Raw genomic sequence first — 23,997 nt, forward strand, 5'->3', positions numbered from 1 at the left:
TGGGAGATGAAGAGGCTTGCACAGGATAGAGTAGCATGGAGAGCTGCATCAAACCAGTCTCAGGACAACAACAACAACAACAACAACATGGGAGTAAGGAGGTAGAGGGCACCCGTGTCTTGTTAGCCTTGTAATTTTAGCATTTTTCTTGCTACCATTAGTATCTAGTTCAAGACAACAACAACAACAATAATATATTAGTATGTGAACAGGTTGATGAGTTTGTGGAATACTCATTTGACTGGTGTTGGCAAGCTGTACAACTATCTGGTGTTATCAGATCAGGTGGGCTGCGCCATGGATGCCTGCAGCTGCTGTACGAGTGTGTTTGACTAGACAGTGGCATTCCATACATCTGCCCGGTGCTGTCCAGTTAATCTACCTTTTGCATTAAGGCCTGCTGCCTCTGTGTGCACTCAGTGATTTTTAAGTTGCTATGTGGTTATGACTGGACATACAATTATTTGGTGTTAGCAGGTTATACAACAGTCTGGTGTTGACAGGTCTGACATTGGCAGATCATACACCTGTCTGGTATTGTCACGTCATACAACTATCCCATGTTGGGAGATCATATAACTATGTAATGTTGGCAGGTCATAGAACTATCTGGTGTTGGCAGTACAGAGTAACCCACTGCCTTGAAATGTAAGTTGGGTCATATGCTTCTGAATCTAATAGCAAAGACTTCTCACTGTTACAGTCTTGTTCGTATACAGTTGTTAATGCTTTTTTAAAAAGAATATAAAGTACATAATATATAAAGATTTCTCTGAGGCTACAGCGAATTGAATGCTTAACAACTGTTGAAACGGTTCAAAAAAATGTTCAAATGTGTGCCAAATCTTATGGGACTCAACTGCTAAGGTCATCAGTCCCTAAGCTTACACACTACTTAACCTAAATCATCCTAAGGACAAACACACACACCCATGGCCGAGGGAGTACTCGAACCTCTGCCGTGATCAAGTGTTTAAAATGCTTTCATATAAATTGTTACTACCTACTTGGTGAGAATATAATTTATACAATGCAAATGTTAAAGAAAAATTAAAAAAAAGAAAATGTAACACAATGAGCGTGGTTAAGAATAATTTGTAATATGTAGAGGTAAGTGATATGCTGTATTTGGATGAGTAATGCAGCCTACGTAGCATGTTGGTTAGTAATGGCCTATTTCTACCTATTTCAGAGGAGAAGGTCTCGCTACAACCTCGAGCTATTCTGAATGGTTTGCGCTAATGTATGTTCACACAGATTATACAGATTAAATGCCGACTGAGCACTTCATACATGGAATACATGAATTTTAGCTTCACATGATAAATACACTTATGTTTGTAACTTGTTATTTGAAATAGAATATAGTTCATTGCTACTTGAATGCATTACTCCTGAAATAACTTAATCAATTTCTGATATATGAAATTCATTGAATAGAGAAGAGAATATACTTCTGTCTGCACACAATAAGATGAGCAATGCATTACTGCTTGTGTGCAGTATACTTTAAACACTGTGCAGGATACCACTGGGGAGGAGGAGCCTCGAGTTCTTCGAGCCTTCTCCTCCCAAGCGACATTACCTCATTACTACAGTCTCAGTATATGGTGCCGGTGTTTATTTGTTTCGTGATTGTTGTGTTGTTTGTGATTGTGTTGTGGCACGCAGTGTCATTCATTGTTGGTTTTGCTCCCGTACATGTTGATCCCTTCCGAGTCATGTTCACTTAGAGTTCCTTCCTCGGTTTCGGAATCCGTGGTCGTCTTTGTGTCCTCCCATGTGGTTTGCTGTGTTGTTCATGCTTGTCTACGCCTCCTTCCATATGGGTTTTGGCGCATGTATTCTTCATGCAGAGTGTTCGATACAACATCAGCTACGCTATTTATTGTGTTCCAGTCATCGGGATTACGTGTTATTCTGGCGATGTGATTGTCATTCTGTATAGGTGTCACTTGTACCAGCGTGTTGCACAGCAGTGTGACATGTTCTGGTGTCCCAGTTTCTCCGAATACACATACCTCTTCGATAGTTAGACTCTTGCGGTTTAAATGTAATGGATACGGCCTGTGGCCGGTCAGGAGGTGAACGATCCCCCGGCTTGGGTCGACATGTTTCAGTTGTAGTCTTTCGTGTACATCAGGAAAGAAAGAGTGTTCTCGGCGACCCTTGTTGGATGCATCCCACTCTCTCTGCCATGTCTGAATCTGCCACTGTTTCATTTGTGTTTTGTTCATAATGTTGGTTCCCATAATTTCGGTGACTTTATCGACCTTGTCCCTCTTAAGTCAGTAAAGTGCAGCTCTGTAACGTATTATTATGTCTATAGGGCAGGTCCCAACAACTGTCTGACATTGGCAGATCATACAACTGTGTGATGTTGGCGGGTCATAGAACTATCTGGTGTTGGCAGGTCATACAACTGCCTGACATTGGCAGGTCATACAACTGTGTGATGTTGGCAGGTCGTAGAACTATCTGGTGTTGGCAGGTCATACAATTATCCCATGTTGGCAGATCATATAACTGTGTAATGTTGGCAGGTCATAGAACTATCTGGTATTGGTAGGCCATACAACTGTCTGCCATTGGCAGGTCATACAACTGTGTGATGTGGGCATGTCATAGAACTATCTGGTATTGGCAGGTGATACAACTGTCTGACACTGGCAGGTCACACAAATGTGTGATGTTGGCATTTCATAGAACTATCTGGTGTTGGCAGCTCATACAACTGTCTAACATTGGCAGGTCACACAACTGTGTAATGTTGGCAGGTCATAAAACTATCTGGTGTTGGCAGGTCATACAACTGTCTGCCATTGCCAGGTCATACGACTGCGTTATGTTGGCAGAACTATCTAGTGTTGGCAGGTCATACAGCTGTCTGACACTGGCAAGTCATACAACTGAGTGATGTTGGCAGGTCAGCAGGGCTGCCCCATGAAGGCCTGCGGCCGCTGTGTGGGCGCAGTGGCCCTGTCGGTGGTCCTGGTGGTGGCTCTGGCGCTGGGGGCGGCGGAGGCGGCGCGCGGGGGCGGCGGCGGCCGGGGGCGAGCCGGCGGGCGCGGCGGCAGGCGCACCTACGGATCGCGCATCCTGGCCGGCATCGTGCAGACTCACAGCCCCTACTACGACCACAAAGACGTGAGTTCGCTGCGGGCTGCCGCAAACCGGAGCTACCCGACCACTGGACTACTTCACCGACACTGAGCATAAGTACAGTAGTGATCACAAGTATTACAGTCTTTATAGTAGGGGAAGTTAGACCAATACCCTTAACATCGGTTTGTCGTAGGATTCTCGAACATATTCTCAGTTCGAATATAATGAATTTCCTTGAGACAGAGAAGTTGCTGTCCCTGCATCAGCACGGCTTTACAAAGCATCGCTCCTGCGAAACGCAACTCGCCCTTTTTTCACATATCTTGCGAACCGTGGATGAAGGGTGTCAGACGGATGCCATATTCCTTGACTCGGTGCCCCACTGCAGACTCCTAAATGGTTCAAATGGCTCTGAGCACTATAGGACTTAACATCTGTGGTCATCAGTCCCCTAGAACTTAGAATTACTTAAACCTAACTAACCTAAGGACATCACACACATCCATGCCCGAGGCTGGATTCGAACCTGCGACCGTAGCGGTCACGCGGTTCCAGACTGCAGCGCCTAGAACCGCACAGCCACACTGGCCGGCTGCAGACTCCTAACTAAGGTACGAGCATATGGGATTGTTTCCCAAGTATGTGAGTGGCTCGAAGACATCTTAAGTAATAGAACCCAGTATGTTATCCTCGATGGTGAGTGTTCATCGGAGGTGAGGGTATCATCTGGGGTGTCCCAGGGAAGTGTGGTAGGTCCGCTCTTGTTTTTTATCTACAGAAATGATCTTTTGGATAGGGTGGATAGCAGTGTGCGGCTGTTTGCTGATGATGCTGTGGTGTACGGGAAGGTGTCGTCGTTGAGTGACTGTAGGAGGATACGAGATGACTTGGACAGGATTTGTGATTGGTGTAAGGAATGGCAGCTAACTCTAAATATAGATAAATGTAAATTAATGCAGATGAATAGGAAAAGGAATCCCGTAATGTTTGAATACTCCATTAGTAGTGTAGCGCTTGACACAGCCACAGGTGCATATTATCCATCGTTATTGGAGCGTTTGAAAACCGAGCTGCAAGAAAAACGCCGGCGATTGGACCGCAAAAAAGTCCTTTTCCATCACGACAATGCACCAGCACACACCTCAGCAGTTGTGGTCGCAAAATTAATGGAAATAGGATTCTAACTCGTTTCACAACCCTCCGATTCTCCAGACTTGGCTCTCTCGGACTACTATTTGTTCTCCCGTTTGAAGAAATGGCTGGTGGGGCAAAGATTTTACTCAAACGAAGGGGTGATTGCAGCAAGTAATAGCTATTTTGCAGACTTGGACAATTCCTATTATTCAGAAGGGATAAACAAATTAGAACAGCGTTGGACGAAGCGTATAAGTCTAAAAGGAGATTATGCCGAAAAATAAAAAAGGTTTACCCCAAACACGTAAGTAGTTTTTATTTTTGCACGGACTTTTCAATCGCCCCTCGTACATAATAAATTTTCACACACCCTGTATACAGAATGTACATTGCGTTAATTTCTTTTATTGTGGGATCTGCAGAATAAATTATGTCGTAGTAGGATATTGTGCAAAGAATTAATAAACAGTATGCTGCTTGATATTTTATTTGAATATATAAGCTCATTTCAGCTTTACTGCCTTCATCAGTACATATCTTGATGTTGTAGATGGACATTTCAACTCTGACTGAACTGTTGCTACTATACTTATTTGCTAGATGTAATATTTTATCAGTGACGTTCTAAAGCTGTTCGATAATTTGATGTTGCATGTATATTATAATACTTTTTTATTTTTTGACAACTAGTTGTTTACATACATTGGGTAGCCCACCTCCTCTTTGAAAGCGACTGCAATATTTCGACTTTTGAAAGCAGCTACAACAATGGAGAGTTTTAGGCAATAACCGTTTCTTAGCATTCTTCTGTCAGCATTTGAGCTTATTTCATCACTGAAGTTAAACGTTTCTCTTCGTGGGTCGGCAAAATGACTTTGCTGATAGAGGAAAGACGGTCTCGTAACCCGACATATGGAGAGGAGGGCAGTGAGCTGACCTCATGCCCCTCCGTATCTGCATCCGCTCACGCCTAGAGTTTGAGGGTGACACGGCGGCCGGTCGGTACCTTTGGGCCTTCATCGCCTGTTCAGATGGAGTTTAGTCTTTTTATATAGAGGAAAGAACTGAAATTGTGGAAGCATATTTAGCCGATCTCTGTGGCCGAGCGGTTGTAGGCGCTTCAGTCCGGAACCGCGCAGTTGCTACGGTCCCAGGTTCGAATCCTGTCTCGGGCATGGATGTGTGTGAAGTCCTTAGGTTAGTTACGTTTAAGTAGTTATAAGTCTAGGGAACTGATGACCTCAGATGTTAAGTCCCATAGTGCTTAGAACCATTTGAACCATTTTTTGAAGCATATGTTAATACAAGTTCGCTTGAAGAAAGTCGAGAACTTTTGGGGTCAAGCACCCAGATAGAGAACTACCAGTAAAGAGAGCAATACAGAGTCTGTATAAAAACAGGCGCACCTACAGATCTGTGTAAAATGTAAAATGACAAAGAACTCCTTCAGTTTGCACACCAGAAGTTATAGCAGGTATCCGTTGAAGGATTATTCAGAGGCGCATGTAAATAGGAGGTGTTGCCAGCGTGTGTTGATGCCATATCATGTGACGGTTGTGCAGCAATTATGGGACGATGACACCAAAAGGTGTAGATTACTGCTTGTGGCCAATGATAGTTTGGTAAACCTTTCCATTACATCGTGAGTGATAACACATGGTTTCATCTTTCTGGTCATGTGAATTCACAGAACACAAGGTACTGGGTATCAGACCATCTCTACATTGTGTGTCAGCAACCACTCTGTTATGAAAAAATCGGCGTTTGGTGAGGTGCAACACGAACGCACAACATTGGACCGATATTCTTCGACAATACCTTCGACATGGTTCCATATATGGAAATTCTTTATACAACTCACTGACTATGAAAGACAATACTGTTTCTTATAGCAAGATGGGGCAACATGCCACACATCTACTGCATCCCTGGAACGAATCCGTATGTCTTCACTGGGGAACGAAGTATCAGGAAATACACTCCTGGAAATGGAAAAAAGAACACATTGACACCGGTGTGTCAGACCCACCATACTTGCTCCGGACACTGCGAGAGGGCTGTACAAGCAATGATCACACGCACGGCACAGCGGACACACCAGGAACCGCGGTGTTGGCCGTCGAATGGCGCTAGCTGCGCAGCATTTGTGCACCGCCGCCGTCACTGTCAGCCAGTTTGCCGTGGCATACGGAGCTCCATCGCAGTCTTTAACACTGGTAGCATGCCGCGACAGCGTGGACGTGAACCGTATGTGCAGTTGACGGACTTTGAGCAAAGGCGTATAGTGGGCATGCGGGAGGCCGGGTGGACGTACCGCCGAATTGCTCAACACGTGGGGCGTGAGGTCTCCACAGTACATCGATGTTGTCGCCAGTGGTCGGCGGAAGGTGCACGTGCCCGTCGACCTGGGACCGGACCGCAACGACGCACGGATGCACGCCAAGACCGTAGGATCCTACGCAGTGCCGTAGGGGACCGCACCGCCACTTCCCAGCAAATTAGGGACACTGTTGCTCCTGGAGTATCGGTGAGGACCATTCGCAACCGTCTCCATGAAGCTGGGCTACGATCCCGCACACCGTTAGGCCGTCTTCCGCTCACGCCCCAACATCGTGCAGCCCGCCTCCAGTGGTGTCGCGACAGGCGTGAATGGAGGGACGAATGGAGACGTGTCGTCTTCAGCGATGAGAGTCGCTTCTGCCTTGGTGCCAATGATGGTTGTATGCGTGTTTGGCGCCGTGCAGGTGAGCGCCACAATCAGGACTGCATACGACCGAGGCACACAGGGCCAACACCCGGCATCATGGTGGAGGGAGCGATCTCCTACACTGGCCGTACACCACTGGTGATCGTCGAGGGGACACTGAACAGTGCACGGTACTTCCAAACCGTCATCGAACCCACCGTTCTACCATTCCTAGACCGGCAAGGGAACTTGCTGTTCCAACAGGACAATGCACGTCCGCATGTATCCCGTGCCACCCAACGTGCTCTAGAAGGTGTAAGTCAACTACCCTGGCCAGCAAGATCTCCGGATCTGTCCCCCATTGAGCGTGTTTGGGACTGGATGAAGCGTCGTCTCACGCGGTCTGCACGTCCAGCACGAACGCTGGTCCAACTGAGGCGCCAGGTGGAAATGGCATGGCAAGCCGTTCCACAGGACTACATCCAGCATCTCTACGATCGTCTCCATGGGAGAATAGCAGCCTGCATTGCTGCGAAAGGTGGATATACACTGTACTAGTGCCGACATTGTGCATGCTCTGTTGCCTGTGTCTATGTGCCTGTGGTTCTGTCAGTGTGATCATGTGATGTATCTGACCCCAGGAATGTGTCAATAAAGTTTCCCCTTCCTGGGACAATGAATTCACGGTGTTCTTATTTCAATTTCCAGGAGTGTATTTATAGCCACCACGTTCTAAGGATCTAACAACATGTGACTTTTTTCCTATGGTGACGCTTGAAGAGCAATGTCTAGTAAACAAATGCACGCACAATACAGGAACTGAAGCGCAACATAAACAGTGAAGTTGCTGCCAATAGTATCTAAATACCCTGAGATGTGTAGAATTGTGTAATGTTGTTACAGGGGGCCACTTTCAACATCTTCTATGAATATATAATATATATGCAACTTTGACTGCTTACACACGCACATATATTATTATTATTTTCGATTATTCCCTTTTGAGAGAGCGATTGAACTTGAGTGGTCATGATTTCTTCTCCTTTCTTCGTTCTTCCCAAATTCTCTTCATACGTTCACTGTGTTCTCTCTTCCATTCTTCCGACCATCTTTTTCCGGTTCTGTTCTCCGTATGTTCTTGCTTAAGTGTGTGTTTCTGTATGATGTTTCTAAACTGTTCTCTATTGCTTATGTTGTCTTGTATGATCCCAGGTTTTTTAATGTCTTCTTCTGCTTCAGTGACCCACTTTGTCTTGTTTTTGCTCTTGCTTACTATCTTAAAGATTTGCCTTGTGAATCTGCCTTTATTAATCCTGCTGATATGCCCATAAAATTTCATTCTTCTCTTTCTAATGGTGTCTGTTATTGATTCTATATCTTTGTAAATCTCTCTCGTTGGTCTCTTCATTCAAATTCCTTCCAGAAACACTGGTCCATATGTATTCCTCACAATTTTTCTTTCTTGCTTTCCAATCTCTCTGATCTTCGTATGACTATGAATCACTGTAGTTTCTGCAGCATAAAGTGCTTCTGGTAGTACTACTGTGTTGTAATGCCTTAGTTTCGCATTGACAGAAATAGATTTCTTATTATAGTGATTCCAAGTGAGCTTATATGCTTTTTGTAATCTGGAGATTCTATCTTCATTGGCTATTGAGTTGAGACCTGATGGTTGGATTATCTCTCCCAGTTATCTGAAGTGGGCAACTTGTGCCACTTTCCCATTGTTGTTGTTGTTGTCAAAAAAAAAATGGCTCTGAGCACTATGGGACTCAACTGCTGAGGTCATTAGTCCCCTAGAACTTAGAACTAGTTAAACTTAACTAACCTAAGGACATCACAAACATCCATGCCCGAGGCAGGATTCGAACCTGCGACCGTAGCGGTCTTGCGGTTCCAGACTGCAGCGCCTTTAACCGCACGGCCACTTCGGCCGGCGTTGTTGTTGTGGTCTTCAGTCCTGAGACTGGTTTGATGCAGCTCTCCATGCTACTCTATCCTGTGCAAGCTTCTTCATCTCCCAGTACCTACTGCAACCTACATCCTTCTGAATCTGCTTAGTGTATTCATCTCTTGGTCTCCCTCTACGATTTTTACCCTCCACGCTGCCCTCAAAACGTGTCCTACCAACCGATCCCTTCTTCTGGTCAAGTTGTGCCACAAACTTCTCTTCTCCCCAATCCTATTCAATACCTCCTCATTAGTTACGTGATCTACCCACCTTATCTTCAGCATTCTTCTGTAGCACCACATTTCGAAAGCATCTATTCTCTTCTTGTCCAAACTGGTTATCGTCCATGTTTCACTTCCATACATGGCTACACTCCATACAAATACTTTGAGAAACGACTTCCTGACACTTAAATCTATACTCGATGTTAACAAATTTCTCTTCTTCAGAAACGATTTCCTTGCCATTGCCAGTCTACATTTTATATCCTCTCTACATCGACCATCATCAGTTATTTTACTCGCTAAATAGCAAAACTCCTTTACTACTTTAAGTGTCTCATTTCCTAATCTAATCGCCTCAGCATCACCCAATTTAATTTGACTACATTCCATTATCCTCGTTTTGCTTTTGTTGATGTTCGTCTTATATCCTCCTTTCAAGACACTGTCCATTCCGTTGAACTGCTCTTCCAAGTCCTTTGCTGTCTCTGACAGAATTACAATGTCATCGGCGAACCTCAAAGTTTTAACTTCTTCTCCGTGAATTTTAATACCTACTCCAAATTTTTCTTTTGTTTCCTTTACTGCTTGCTCAATATACAGATTGAATAACATCGGCGAGAGGCTACAACCCTGTCTCACTCCTTTCCCAACCATTGCTTCCCTTTCATGCCCCTCGACTCTTATAACTGCCATCTGGTTTCTGTACAAATTGTAAACAGCCTTTCGCTCCCTGTATTTGACCCCTGCCACCTTCAGAATTTGAAAGAGAGTATTCCAGTTAACGTTGTCAAAAGCTTTCTCTAAGTCTACAAATGCTAGAAACGTAGGTTTGCCTTTTCTTAATCTTTCTTCTAAGATAAGTCGTAAGGTTAGTATTGCCTCACGTGTTCCAACATTTCTACGGAATCCAAACTGATCTTCCCCGAGGTCCGCTTCTACTAGTTTTTCCATTCGTCTGTAAAGAATTCGTGTTAGTATTTTGCAGCTGTGACTTATTAAACTGATAGTTCGGTAATTTTGCCGGCCGAAGTGGCCGTGCGGTTAAAGGCGCTGCAGTCTAGAACCGCAAGACCGTTATGGTTGCAGGTTCGAATCCTGCCTCGGGCATGGATGTTTGTGATGTCCTTAGGTTAGTTAGGTTTAACTAGTTCTAAGTTCTAGGGGACTAATGACCTCAGCAGTTGAGTCCCATAGTGCTCAGAGCCATTTGAGCCATTTGAGTTCGGTAATTTTCACATCTGTCAACACCTGCTTTCTTTGGGATTGGAATTATTATATTCTTCTTGAAGTCTGTGGGTATTTTGCCTGTCTCATACATCTTGCTCACCAGATGTTAGTGTTTTGTCATGACTGGCTCTCCCAAGGCCATCAGTAGTTCTAATGGAATATTGTCTACTCCCGGGGCCTTGTTTCGACTCAGGTCTTTCAGTGCTCTGTCAGACTCTTCACGCAGTATCTTATCTCCCATTTCATCTTCATCTACATCCTCTTCCATTTCCATAATCTTGTCCTCAAGTACATCGCCCTTGTATAAACCCTCTATATCCGCCTTCCACCTTTCTGCCTTCCCTTTTTTGCTTAGAACTGGGTTTCCATCTGAGCTCTTGAAATTCATACAAGTCGTTCTCTTCTCTCCAAAGGTCTCTTTAATTTTCCTGTAGGCAGTATCTATCTTAGCCCTAGTGAGATAAGCCTCTATATCCTTACATTTGTCCTCTAGCCATTCCTGCTTAGCCATTTTGCACTTCCTGTCGATCTCATTTTTGAGACGTTTGTATTCCTTTTTGCCTGCTTCATTTACTGCATTTTTATATTTTCTCCTTTCATCAATTAAATTCAATATTTCTTCTGTTACCCAAGGATTTCTACTAACCCTCTTCTTTTTACCTACTTGATCGTCTGCTGCCTTCACTACTTCATCCCTCAGAGCTACCCATTCTTCTTCTACTGTATTTCTTTCTCCCATTCCTGTCAATTGTTCCCTTATGCTCTCCCTGAAACTCTCTACAACCTCTGGTTCCTTCAGTTTATCCAGGTCCCATCTCCTTAAATTCCCACCTTTTTGCATTTTCTTCAGTTTCAATCTGCAGTTCATAACCAATATATTGTATTGAGTAGTAATGGGCAGATTATCTACAGGTTTGAAACTTCCTGGCAGATTAAAAATGTGTGCCAGACCAAGACTCGAACTCGGGACCTTTGCCTTTCGCGGGCAAGTGCTCTACCAACTGAGCTATCCAAGCATGACTCACGCCCCGTCATCACAGTTTTAGTTCCGCCAGTACCTACAGGTATATATATATATATATATATATATATATATATATATATATATATATATATATATATATATATACAGTCAAAGTTGCATTCTTATGACTGCCAAAATGATAAAAAACATATTTTAATTCACATGCAACATCAAATTGTCGAACAAAACAAATTTAAAACATTAAGGAAAGAAATCACATCCAACAACTAAGGATAGCGGTCACGCGGTTCCAGACTGAACAGACTGAAGCGCCTAGAACCGCACGGCCACACTGGCCGGCTGCAGACTCCTAACTAAGGTACGAGCGTATGGGATTGGTTACCAAGTATGTGAGTGGCTCGAAGACTTCTTAATAGAACCCAGTATGTTGTCCTCGATGGACAAGGATAGCAGTAATAGATTACTCACAGTTGACTGTGTCCATCTACCACATCAGCTTATATACTAAAATAAAATATCGAGTAGCATACTGTCCACTAACTCTCTATATACATGGTGTTAGTTCATGCTACTTTGGGCAGTTGCATTTAATTTTCATATCCAATGACGTAGCACCCTTGATGCCAACTTGATGTTTGTTGTGGGCTGCCTTGACAATGTTTAAGCTTTAGTGGTCAGTAATGTACGAGTGGTTGAAGAATGCTCAGACACACACACACACACACACACACACACACACACACACACACAAGGCTCAAGCCATGCTGAGAGATGTTGCACGGTTGCAGGGAGCACGCATCGTGAAGGCGTCGCACTTTGAGCTGGACTACATGCTCGGCCGCAAGATCTCCTTCTTCTGCATGGCCCAGGGCTACCCCCGGCCACACATCACCTGGTTCAAGGACGGCATCGAGCTCTTCGGCCACAAGTACTTCCAGGTCAGTAATCCATTCAGCTAAACCCTATTGGTATGAATTCCATTCTTCTTTTCAGCAGCCTCCGATGGGTCACAATATTAAGTGCAAGTGCGGTGAAGGTTTGGATGTGTCTATAGTGTCACATAACACTTTTCACTTCGGAGCACATAGTGAGCACATAAATACGCAAAGAACACTGTCTCCCGTCAAGTGTCGGGTGCCTGCTGAGGGGTTCCCCCTGATTTCCTACAGCCCCCATAACATACCTGTCATGCATTTTCTTCTCTATGCCAATTCTCAGCCCCACACTGCAGGGGCAATGAAGATGGTCCTGCAGTGCTTTGAATGGGAACTGTTGGAACACCCATCACACAGCCCGGAGTTGACTCGCTCTGATTCTCATCTGTTGGCTCACATGAACCGCTGGCTATGAGAACTGCATTTTGGCACAGAGAACGAGCTGCAGACCAGTGTATAGAACTGGCCGAAGTCACGGGTGTCTGCCTTCTATGATGATGGTATTGGACAGATGGCACCACGACAAACATCTAACTCAGACTGACTTCTTTGTAGAGTACTTCGAAGGTGCAGCTAAATGATGCAAATAAAACACTTTTTCACGCTATTGGCCATTAAAATTGCTACACCACGAAGATGACGTACTACAGACGCGAAATTTAACCGACAGGAAGAAGATGCTGTGATATGCAAATGATTAGCTTTTCTGAGCATTCACACAAGGTCGGCGCCGGTTGCGACACCTACAACGCGCTGACATGAGGAAAGTTTCCAACCGATTTCTCATACACAGACAGCAGTTGACCGGCGTTGCCTGGTGAAACGTTGTTGTGATGCCTCGTGTAAGGAGGAGAAATGCGTACCATCACGTTTCCGACGTTGGTAAATGTCGGATTGTAGCCTATCGCGATTGCGGTTTAACGTATCGCGACATTGCTGCTCGCGTCGGTCGAGATGCAATGACTGTTAGCAGAATATGGAATCGGTGGGTTCAGGAGGGTAATACGGAACGCCGTGCTGGGTCCCAACGGCCTCGTATCACTAGCAGTCGAGATGACAGGCATCTTATCCGCACGGCTGTAACGGATCGTGCAGCCACGTCTCGATCCCTGAGTCAACAGATGGGGACGTTTGCAAGACAACAATCATCTGCGCGAACAGTTCGACGACGTTTGCAGCAGCACGCGCTGTCAGCTCGGAGACCGTGGCTGTGGTTACCCTTGACGCTGCATCACAGACAGGAGTGCCTGAGATGGTGTACTCGACGACGAACCTGGGTGTACGAATGGCAAAACGTCATTTTCTCGGATGATATCCAGGTTCTGTTTACAGCATCTTGATGGTCGCATCCGTGTTTGGCGACATCGTGGTGAACGCACATTGTAAGCGTGTATTCGCCATCGCCATACTGGCGTATCACCTGACGTGATGGTATGAGGTGCCATTGGTTACACGTCTCGGTCACCTCTTGTTCTCATTGACGACACTTTGAACAGTGGACGTTATATTTCAGATGTGTTACGAGCCGTGGCTGTACCCTTCATTCGATCGTTGCAAAACCCTACATTTCAGCAGGATAATGCACGACCGTATGTTGCAGGTCCTGTACGGGCCTTTCGGATACAGAAAATATTCGACTGCTGCCCTGACCAGCACATTCTCCAGATCTGTCACCAATTGACAACGTCTGGTCAATGGTGGCCGAGCAACTGGCTCGTCACAATACGCCAGTTCATCAAGAGTAGTGACTCCACAGGACTACATCCAGCATCTCTACGATCGTCTCCATGGGAGAATAGTATCTGACCCCAGGAATGTGTCAATAAAGTTTCCCCTTCCTGGGACAATGAATTCACGGTGTTCTTATTTCAATTTCCAGGAGTGTATATTCGATGCTGTGGGAAACCTATCTCAATCTGGCAACACTGGATTCAACTTTAACAGCAGCGCACCAATGCGACGAACGTGAGTTGCTGGTATTCGCAATCTCGCTAATACTATCTCGCTCTCGCCCTGCCACGACAAACCCAGATTACCGTCTAGCCTATGACGCATCATTGCAGTCTACCGTTCCAGTGAATGGAAAGTGAGTTGTGTTATTAGTAACAGTAAAATGTTTTCGTTAGTAGCTAGTTTCGTAATCGGAAAAAATAAAAGGTATTCATATTATGCGAGCTATAAATTGAAAGTAATAGCATACGCAGAAGAACGTGGAAACAGAGCACTTGAGCGGCATTTCGGCCCTCCACCAACAGAAAAAAGCATCCACGATTGGCGGGCTAGTAAAGAACAACTGAAAAAAATGAGGAAGGCTAAATATGCAAAAAGACGACTGAATGCAAAATGGCCAATACTAGAAGATGACGTACTGAAATGGAGTCAAGGACACCGTCAAAATGGCATTGGCATTAATACAAAAATGATCCGAACACACGCTCGTAAGCTAGGGCTACAGTAGAACTTGACAGACTTTAAGGGTGGAGTTGGCTGGTGCTACAGCTTTATGAAACGCATCAAAATATCTCAGAAAATACCACAAGAACATGAAGAGAAAATATCATCATTGCATCGCTTTCTCTACATCTGCATCTACGTCATTACTCTGCTATTCACAATAAAGTACATGGCAGAGGGTTCAATGAACCACCTTCAAGCTATCTCTACCGTTCCACTCTCGAACGGCACGCGGGAAAAAAGGGCACTTAAATTTTTCTCTGCGCACCGTGATTTCTCTTATTTCATCGTGACGATCATTTCTCCCTATGTAGGAGGGTGCCAACAGAATGTTTTCGCAATCGGAGGAGAAAACTGGTGATTGAAATTCCACGAGAAGATCCCGTCGCAACGAAGAACGCCTTTTTTTAAATGATTGCCACTCCAATTCACGTATCATGTCTGTGACACTGTCTCCCCTATATTGTGATAATACAGAACGAGTTGCCCTTCTTTGTACTTTTTCGATGTCATCAGTCAGTTCCACCTGATGCGGATCCCACACCGCACAGCAGTACTCCAGAATAGGGCGGACAAGCGTGGTGTAAGCTGTCTCTTTAGTAGACCTGTTGCACCTTCCAAGTGTTCCGCTAATGAATCGCAGTCTTTGGTTTGCTCTACCCACAATATTATATATGTGATCGTTCCAATTGAGGTTACTTGTAATACCTAAGCATTTAGTTGAATTTACAGCGTTCAGATTTGTGTGACTTATCGCGTAATCGAAATTTAGCTGATTTCTTTTACTACTTTTGTGAATAACTTCACACTTTTCCTTATTCAGGGTCAATTGCCACTTTTCGCACCATACAGGTATCTTAATCTTATCTAAATCATTTTGTAAGTTGTTTTGATCATCTGATGACTTTAAAAGACGGTAAATGACAGCATCATCTGTAAACAATCTAAGACGGCTACTCAGATTGTCTCCTATGTCGTTAATATAGATCAGGAACAATAGAGGGCCTATAACACTTCCTTGTGGAACGCCGGATATTAATTCTGTTTTACTCGATGGCTTTCCGCCTATTACTACGAACTGTGACCTTTCTGACAGGAAATCACGGACCCAGTCGCACAACTGATGCGATTCTCCGTAGGCACGCAGTTTGGTTAGAAGACGCTTGTGCGGTACGGTATTGAAAGCCTTCTGGAAATCTAAAAATATGGAATCAATTTGACATCCCCTGTCGATAGCACTGATTACTTCATGTGTGTAAAGAGCTAGTTGTGTTTCACAAAAACGATATTTTCTGAAACCGTGCTGACTGTGTGTCAAGAAATCGTTTTGTTCGAGGTACTTCATAATCTTTGAAGACAGTATATGTTCAAAAAACCCCATTGCAAATTGACGTTAGTGATATAGGCCTGTAATTCAGCAGATTACTCCAACTTCCGTTTTTGGGTATTGGTGTGACTTGAGCAATTTTCCAGTCTTTAGGTACGGATCTTTCTGTGAGCGAGTGGTTGTGTATAACTGCTAAATATGGAGCTACTTTATCAGCATACTCTGAGAGGAACCTGACTGGTATACGGCCTGTACCGGAGGCCTTGCCTTTGTTAAGTGATTTGAGCTGCTTCCTTACTCCGAGGATATCTACTTCTATGTTTCTCATCTTGGCAGTTGTTCTTCAATGGAATACGGGAATATTTACTTCGTCTTCTTTGGTGAAGGAGTTTCGGAAAACCGGTGTTTAATAACTCTGCTTTAGTGGCACTGTCATCAGTGACTTCACCGTTGTTATCGAGCAGTGAAGGTATTGATTGCGTCTTGCCACTGGTGTGCTTACGTATGACAAGAATCTCTTTGGGTTTTCTGCCAGATTTCGAGACAGAATTATGTTGTGGAATTATTAAAAGCATCTCGCATTGAAGTACGCGCCATATTTCGAACTTCTGTCAAAGTTTGGCAATCTTGGGGAATTTGTGTTCTTTTGAATTTGGCGTGCTTTGATAAGTATCTCTGGGTGTTGTGTGATGTCCTTAGGTTAGTTAGGTTTAAGTAGTTCTAAGTTCTAGGGGACTGATGACCATAGATGTTAAGTCCCATAGTGCTCAGAGCCATTTGAACCAATTCATAAGTATCTCGATGTGTTTGGTGACTATGTGGAAGAGTAATATGTCACTCGCTCTTTCAGGTGTATATAATAAAATGTATTTCTCGTCCTTAGGTTTTTATAATGCCAAAATCTTTCCCTAGTTTCTGAATAGGCGTCGTAGTACCGGGTGATCAAAAAGTCAGTACAAATTTGAAAACTGAATAAATCACGGAATAATGTAGATAGAGAAGTACAAATTGACACACATGCTTGGAATAACATGGGGTTTTATTAGAGCAAAAAAAAAAAAAAAAAATACAAAGGTTCAAAAAATGTCCGACAGATGGCACTTCATCTAATCAGAATAGCAATAATTAGCATAACAAAGTAAGACAAAGCAAAGATGATGTTCTTTACAGGAAATGCTCAATATGTCCACCATCATTCCTCAACAATAGCTGTAGTCGAGGAATAATGTTGTGAACAGCACTGTAAAGCATGTCCGGAGTTATGGTGAGTCATTGGCGTCGGATGTTGTCTTTCAGCATCCATAGAGATGTCGGTCGATCACGATACACTTGCGACTTCAGGTAACCCCAAAGCCAATAATCGCACGGACTGAGGTCTGGGGACCTGGGAGGCCAAGCATGACGAAAGTGGCGGCTGAGCACACGATCATCACCAAACGACGCGCGCAAGAGATATCTTTCGCGCGTCTAGCAATATGGGGTGGAGCGCCATCCTGCATAAACATCGTACGTTCCAGCAGGTGTTTATCAGCCAGGCTGGGGATGATGCGATTGTGTAACATATCGGCGTACCTCTCACCCGTCACGTCTCTCTCATTACAGCTCCTTTTATACACGCTCGTCATGCGCCATCTGTCGGACTTTTGTGAATTTTTTTTTTTTTGTTCTAGTAAAACCCCATGTCATTCCAAGCATGTGTGTCCATTTTTACCTCTCCATCTACATTATTCCGTGGTTTATTAAGTTTTCAAATTTATACTGGCTTTTTGATCACCCGGTACTATGGACAGACACCAGCTGCCTAGCTGCTCAAAAATGTTTGCAAACCTTTTGAGCAGGGAAGTTGATGGCGACAGTGTTGTGGGATAGGCAACGTGTGTTTCTTACTGATTTTCTCGAACGTGGAGCCGCCATAAATTCTGCCCGGTACTGTCAAACTTTGCACAGCCTTAGAAGAGCAGTTCAAAACAAACGCCGAGGAAAGGTGACGTCCAAAATTTTTTTTTTTTTTGCATGACAATGCCAGACCTCACACGGCAAACCGCACTCAAGAACTCCTTAACTCACTCACATGGGAAATTTTCCCTCATCCACCCTACAACCTCCATCTTGCACCAAGTGACTTCCACTTGTTTCCCAAGATGGTTTGCAACGAAGCGCTCTGATGACGCCGTGGAACTCAAGACGGGCGTCACTCCCTGGCTGAAGTCTCAGACGGCAGAATTTTACGACGGAGGCCTTTCAAAGCTTGTCCACCACCATGATAAGAGCCTCAATGTGTTTGGTGACTCAAAATTGTTAAGGCTTTCGTGGCCACTTGTTGACAAACTACCTATTGGCTTCTGTCTCGGGTTCTTCGGCCGACGTTCATCTAATGATTTTTCTGACGTTTCGCCAGCACGAGTGGCTGGCATTGTCAGAGCTTCTCCCTCCATTGCCGGTGGTGAACTGGAAGCGAGCTCGCGGCCGCAGACTATATGTAGCTGGCGCGCCAACGTCCGAGGTCTTCTCCGCGGTCATTTCCGGTGCGGTTCTCCTCTTGCTACCTGCGACGGTCGTTCGCTGCAGAACGGGGAGCCAGGATCCGTTTACCTTAAGGCTTTCCTCTTTCTTGTTCACACTGTTCGCGTGTTTTTGTATTTCCACAGCTTCCCTGAACAAGCGCGTGTGATAGTGCTTCTCTACAGCCAGAACTTCCCCGTCGGCGAATTTTATTACGCGGTCGGTCTCATTCAGTGCGTGCTCTGCCACGGCCGATTTCTCCACCTGCCCCAACCTGCAATGTCGCTTATGCTCTTTGATCCTGGTGTTAATTGATCGTCCAGTCATTCCGACATAAACTTTTCCGCATGTGCATGGTATACGGTATATTCCCGACATTGCAAGTGGGTCTCTTTTCTCCTTCGCCGATCTAAGACACTCTTTGATCTTCCTTGTCGGTTTGAAAATCGTCTTTACGCCGTGTTTGCGCAATATACGGCCGATTTTGACCGTCACTCTGGGAATGTATGGCAGAAAGGCCGTATCCGACATTTCTTTTTCCGGTTCCTTACTTCGCCGAGTGTTTGGCTCTGTTACACTTCTAATGTAATTTGTGGAGTACCCATTGCTCCTCAGAACAGTTTCCAGGTGTTGCATTTCTCGTTTGAGGTGTTGCGGCTGACATATTCGTCCTGCTCTCGTTACGAGCGTACTAATCATGCCTCTTTCCTGGCTCGGGTGGTGGTTTGACAGTTTGTGCATGTATCGGTCCGTGTGTGTCGGTTTTCGATACGCGCTGTGTCCCAGGTTTTCGCCGTCCATTGTGACCAGCACATCTAGAAATGGCAGGTTGTTGTCCTTTTCTACTTCCATGGTAAATGTTATGTTGGCATGGAGGCTGTTCAAGTGTCTCAGGAATTCACCGAGCTGTTCTTCACCATGGCTCCACACCACGAAGGTATCATCGACGTACCTGTACCACACCTTAGGTTTGCAAGTCGCCGAGTCCAGTGCCTGTGCTTCGAATTGGTGTGGTACAGGTACGTCGACGATACTTTCGTGCTTCGAATTGTTCCATGAAGAAGTTGGCCACCACTGGACTGAGAGGACTACCCATGGCGACGCCTTCCAGCTGTTCGTAGAACTCGCCATCCCACGTGAAATAGCTCGTGGTGAGACATGCGTGGAAGAGCTTTCTGATGTCTTGCGGGAACATGGAACCGATGTGCTCCAGAGCGTCGCTGAGTGGCACTTTCGTAAGTAACGAAACAACATCAAAACTGACCAGGATGTCGTTTGGCGCAAGTTTCAGTTTCTTCAGCTTCTCAATGAAATGTCCTGAGTCCTTAATGTATGTGTCGGTCTTCCCCATGTGTGGCTGGAGCAGAGAGGCCAAGTGTTTTGCCAGTTTATATGTCGGTGATCCAGGAGCGCTAACGATCGGTCTCAGTGGAACGTTGTTCTTATGGATCTTGGGTAATCCATACAGCCGAGGCGGTAGGGCTTCTGTGTTGCGCGGGTTTCTCTGTATGTCCGCCGGCAGAGAAGACGCCTTGATTAATCGATTCGTATTCCGAGTGATACGCTGCGTCGGATCTGCGCTTAGTTTTCGGTACGTCGTCGGATCTAATAGGTCTCGGATCTTTTGCTCATAATCTTCGGTCTTCGTTACAACGGTCGCATTCCCCTTATCGGCAGGCAGTACCAATATACTCTTGTCGGCGTTGAGATCCTTAATGGCTTGTACCCCTTCTTTCTTCAGGTTGCAAGCTGGTGGTTTTGCTCGGCGCAGTATTCTGGCTGTTTCAGTGCGTATTTCCTCTGCCCTTTCACAGGGAAGTGTCCGAATGGCTGCTTCGGTGTTGGCAATGATATCCTCCATAGGTATAGTTCTCGGGATGATAGCGAAATTCCCTCCTTTTTGATGAACAGACACTTCGGTCAATTGTCGTTCAGTGAGGTTGACCACTGTGTGTGACATGTCGGGAATCGCCTTGTCGGTCTGCTTCCGGCATCTTTCAAACTTTTTCTTCTGCCGCTCGGTGCAGCGCTCGAGTTCGTTCTGCATGCTCCTGTGAGTGATGCTGTCGATCTTCTCCCAGTCCTCTCGCTGCATTCTGCTACTTAGTTGATAGGAAATGTCCAGAAGTTCCTGATCCGTTCTTGCCAAGTCTCTCCGTGTTGTATGTATTCGCTCACGAAGAAAAGCTCGTTCCATTCCATCGTAGATACGATGTGCTTGGGCGGTGGTGACTGTGTAGAAAAGTGGTATGTCAGTCGCTCTTTCTGATGTATACAGGGTGGTCCATTGATACTGACTGGGCCAAATATCTCACGAAATAAGCGTCAAACCGAAAAAGTGCAAAGAACGAAACTCGTCTAGCTTAAAGGGGGAAACGAGATGGCGCTATGGCTGGCCCGCTAGATGGCGCTGCCATAGGTCAAACGGATATCAACTGCGTTTTTTTTAAAAATAGGAATCCCCACTTTTATTACATATTCGTGTAGTACGTACAGAAATATGAATGTTTCAGTTGGACCACTTTCTTCGCTTTGTGATAGATGGCGCTGTAATAGTCACAAACGTATCAGTACGTGGTATCACGTAACATTCCGCCAGTGCGGACGGTATTTGCTTCGTGATACATTACGCGTGTTGAAATGGACCATTTACCAATTGCGGAAAAGGTCGATATCGTGTTGATGTATGGCTATTGTGATCAAAATGCCCTACGGCAGTGTGCTATGTGTTGTGATCTGGCAAGACAGCCAAGCTACTAGGAGGAAGCCGAAAGGCACGCGTTTAAGCTCACGCAGGCTGGCGGGAGGTCTGGAACAGGTCAAGTAATTATACTAGCAAAAAAAGTGCGTAGCTGCTGGAATACTTAACTTTAATCAATAATTGGTGAACATCGCTCGTGACGGTACATGCTTTACAGCATCAATAGTGACTGGTAATGGCGCCTTGCTAGGTCGTAGCAAATGACGTAGCTGAAGGCTATGCTAACTATCGTCTCGGCAAATGAGAGCGTAATTTGTCAGTGAACCATCGCTAGCAAAGTCGGCTGTGCAACTGGGGCGAGTGCTAGGACGTCTCTCTAGACCTGCCGTGTGGCGGCGCTCGGTCTGCAATCACTGATAGTGGCGACACGCGGGTCCGACGTATACTAACGGACCGCGGCCGATTTAAAGGCTACCACCTAGCAAGTGTGGTGTCTGGCGGTGACACCACACTATGTATACTGCTCGGTATCCTGAACGACATCATCCGAGTGTCGGGACCGTTCTCCGCATAGTTATGTTATTCAAGGAAACAGGAAGTGTTCAGCCAAATGTGAAACGTCAACCACGACCTGCAACAATTAATGATGCCCAAGTAGGTGTTTTAGCTGCTGTCGCGGCTAATCCGCACATCAGCAGCAGACAAATTGTGCGAGAATCGGGAATCTCAAAAACGTCGGTGTTGAGAATGCTACATCGACATCGATTGCACCTGTACCATGTTTCTATGCCACTGGCCACGGGACGATGACAGACTTTTTGCACGCGTTCTGTTTAGCGACGAAGCGTCATTCACCAACAGCGGCAACGTAAACCGGCATTACAGCGCCATCCATCACAAATCGAAAAAAGTGGTCCAATTAAAACATTCATATTTCTTTACGTACTACACGAATATGTAATAAAAAGTGGGGATTCCTATTTTAAAAAAACGCAGTTGATATCCGTTTGACCTATGGCAGCGCCATCTAGCGGACCAACCATAGCGCCATCTGGTTTTCCCCTTCAAGCTAGACAAGTTTCGTACTTTGTAGTTTTTTCGTTTGACACTTATTTCGTGAGATATTTCGCCCAGTGACTATCAATGGACCAACCTGTATAATAAAATGTATTTGCTGTCCTTAGTTTTTTATTAATGCCGAAACGTTCCCTACTTTCTGAATAGCCGCCGTAGTACTGCGGACAGACACGAGCTGTCTAGCTACTCAAAAAGTACGGCCAGCCTCGGAAGAACTGGGTTTTTGGGTTGAGGAATTTCCGGGCCAGGTGGCTAGCACTGTTGTGGCTGGATGTGTTGTTGCAGGTGCACGAGTGGCCCACAGGGAACGACACGATGAAGTCCAAGATGGAGATCGACCCCGCGACGCAGAAGGACGCCGGCTACTACGAGTGTCAGGCGGACAACCAGTACTCCGTGGACAGGAGGGGCTTCCGCACCGACTACGTCATCTACACCTACTAGTCTGCGAGGTTGGCAGCACTGGGCGCCACCCCCTGGGGGGCGTGGCCGCCGCCGTGACGTCGCGCTGTGGCGGGACCAGAGACCTGTACTGCGCAGACACGCCCCCTCGCCTGTCGGACAACCCGCTGCTGTGTACAGACGTCACTCACGCACTAAACTACGACTCCCACTGTTTCACAGAAGTCTAAAGTCGTGTTTGCCGCACACTGGACGACCAACCTCAAACTGGAGACTCTGTCAGAAAACGAGAGACACACACGCAGGAAATGAACAGTTATTAACTTTGAAGAGGGGCAGTTAATTACTGGTGAAGTAAATGTATATTTTTCTTATAAGTGTACAGTTGTAATTTATGTGTAAATATGACAAATAAAAACACTCACTTAAGAGGAACGTGTGTTTTAAAGAATGTCCACAAGCTTAATTCAGCGGTGTATTTCAATTCATTTTTGCAACCAGTGGGTACACTATAGCGCAATGGAGGCACAGGAAGTAAGGTTAATAAAGAGTAAACCTTTTTGGTACAAAAAACTAAATTTATTTAAAAAATTAGTTCCCACCTGTTCTTACATGTTTGGTACGGCAGGCTTTTAATTTCTGAATTCCATCATAAAGATAAGACGCAATCACATGTTTGTGACAGTCGTAACCCGTTTCGGCCATACAATGACCATATTCAGATTCTAAAGGCGGCATACACTGAACATGGGTTCATGCGTTGTCAAAACTTTGACAACGCATGAACCTGTGTCCAATGCAGGCCGCCTTTAGAATCTGAAGGTGGAGAATATATAGCCGAAACCGGTTATGATTCTGTCATACACATGTGATTGCGTCTTAAATAAACAAAAAAAAATTAACAAATGAATCAATCATGCACTCCATAGACAAAATGTCGTTTTCTCCTAAATAATTAAGGTTTGGCCAAAGTGAAAAATATATTCATCTTCAAGTAGTTGTATACACAAACATCACTGCGTTTGATAGGAATATATATATATAATATATATATATATATATATATATATATATATATATATATATATATATAATATATATATATAGTTTTAGACAGAAACCACATCACGTGATGTGTTTCTGTATAAAACTACTTGAAGATGAATATATTTTTCAGTTTGGCCAAACCCTATCTTAATTTTTTTTATATATTTGACATCATTCTGAGCTGCAGTTCTCTATCTATAGCGTTTTAAGACTGGGATTTTAATAAACACACACACACAT

General features: G+C 44.9%; 1 protein-coding gene across 1 annotated transcript in view; it reads left to right on the forward strand.

The window, feature by feature from the left end:
- The window catches only part of LOC124720284 (immunoglobulin domain-containing protein oig-4-like), a 52,760-nt gene extending 29,615 nt beyond the window's left edge, over window positions 1–23,145 (forward strand). The window contains exons 2-4 of the mRNA XM_047245595.1: window positions 2,927–3,147; window positions 12,101–12,250; window positions 22,594–23,145. Of these exons, the coding sequence (XP_047101551.1) occupies window positions 2,944–3,147; window positions 12,101–12,250; window positions 22,594–22,752 (513 nt within the window). The 5' untranslated portion in view covers window positions 2,927–2,943 and the 3' untranslated portion in view covers window positions 22,753–23,145. The remainder of the gene's footprint in view (window positions 1–2,926; window positions 3,148–12,100; window positions 12,251–22,593) is intronic.
- The last annotated feature ends 852 nt before the right edge of the window (window positions 23,146–23,997 follow it).

This window comes from Schistocerca piceifrons, chromosome 11 (genome assembly GCF_021461385.2).
Source record: "Schistocerca piceifrons isolate TAMUIC-IGC-003096 chromosome 11, iqSchPice1.1, whole genome shotgun sequence".
Lineage (NCBI taxonomy): Eukaryota > Metazoa > Arthropoda > Insecta > Orthoptera > Acrididae > Schistocerca > Schistocerca piceifrons.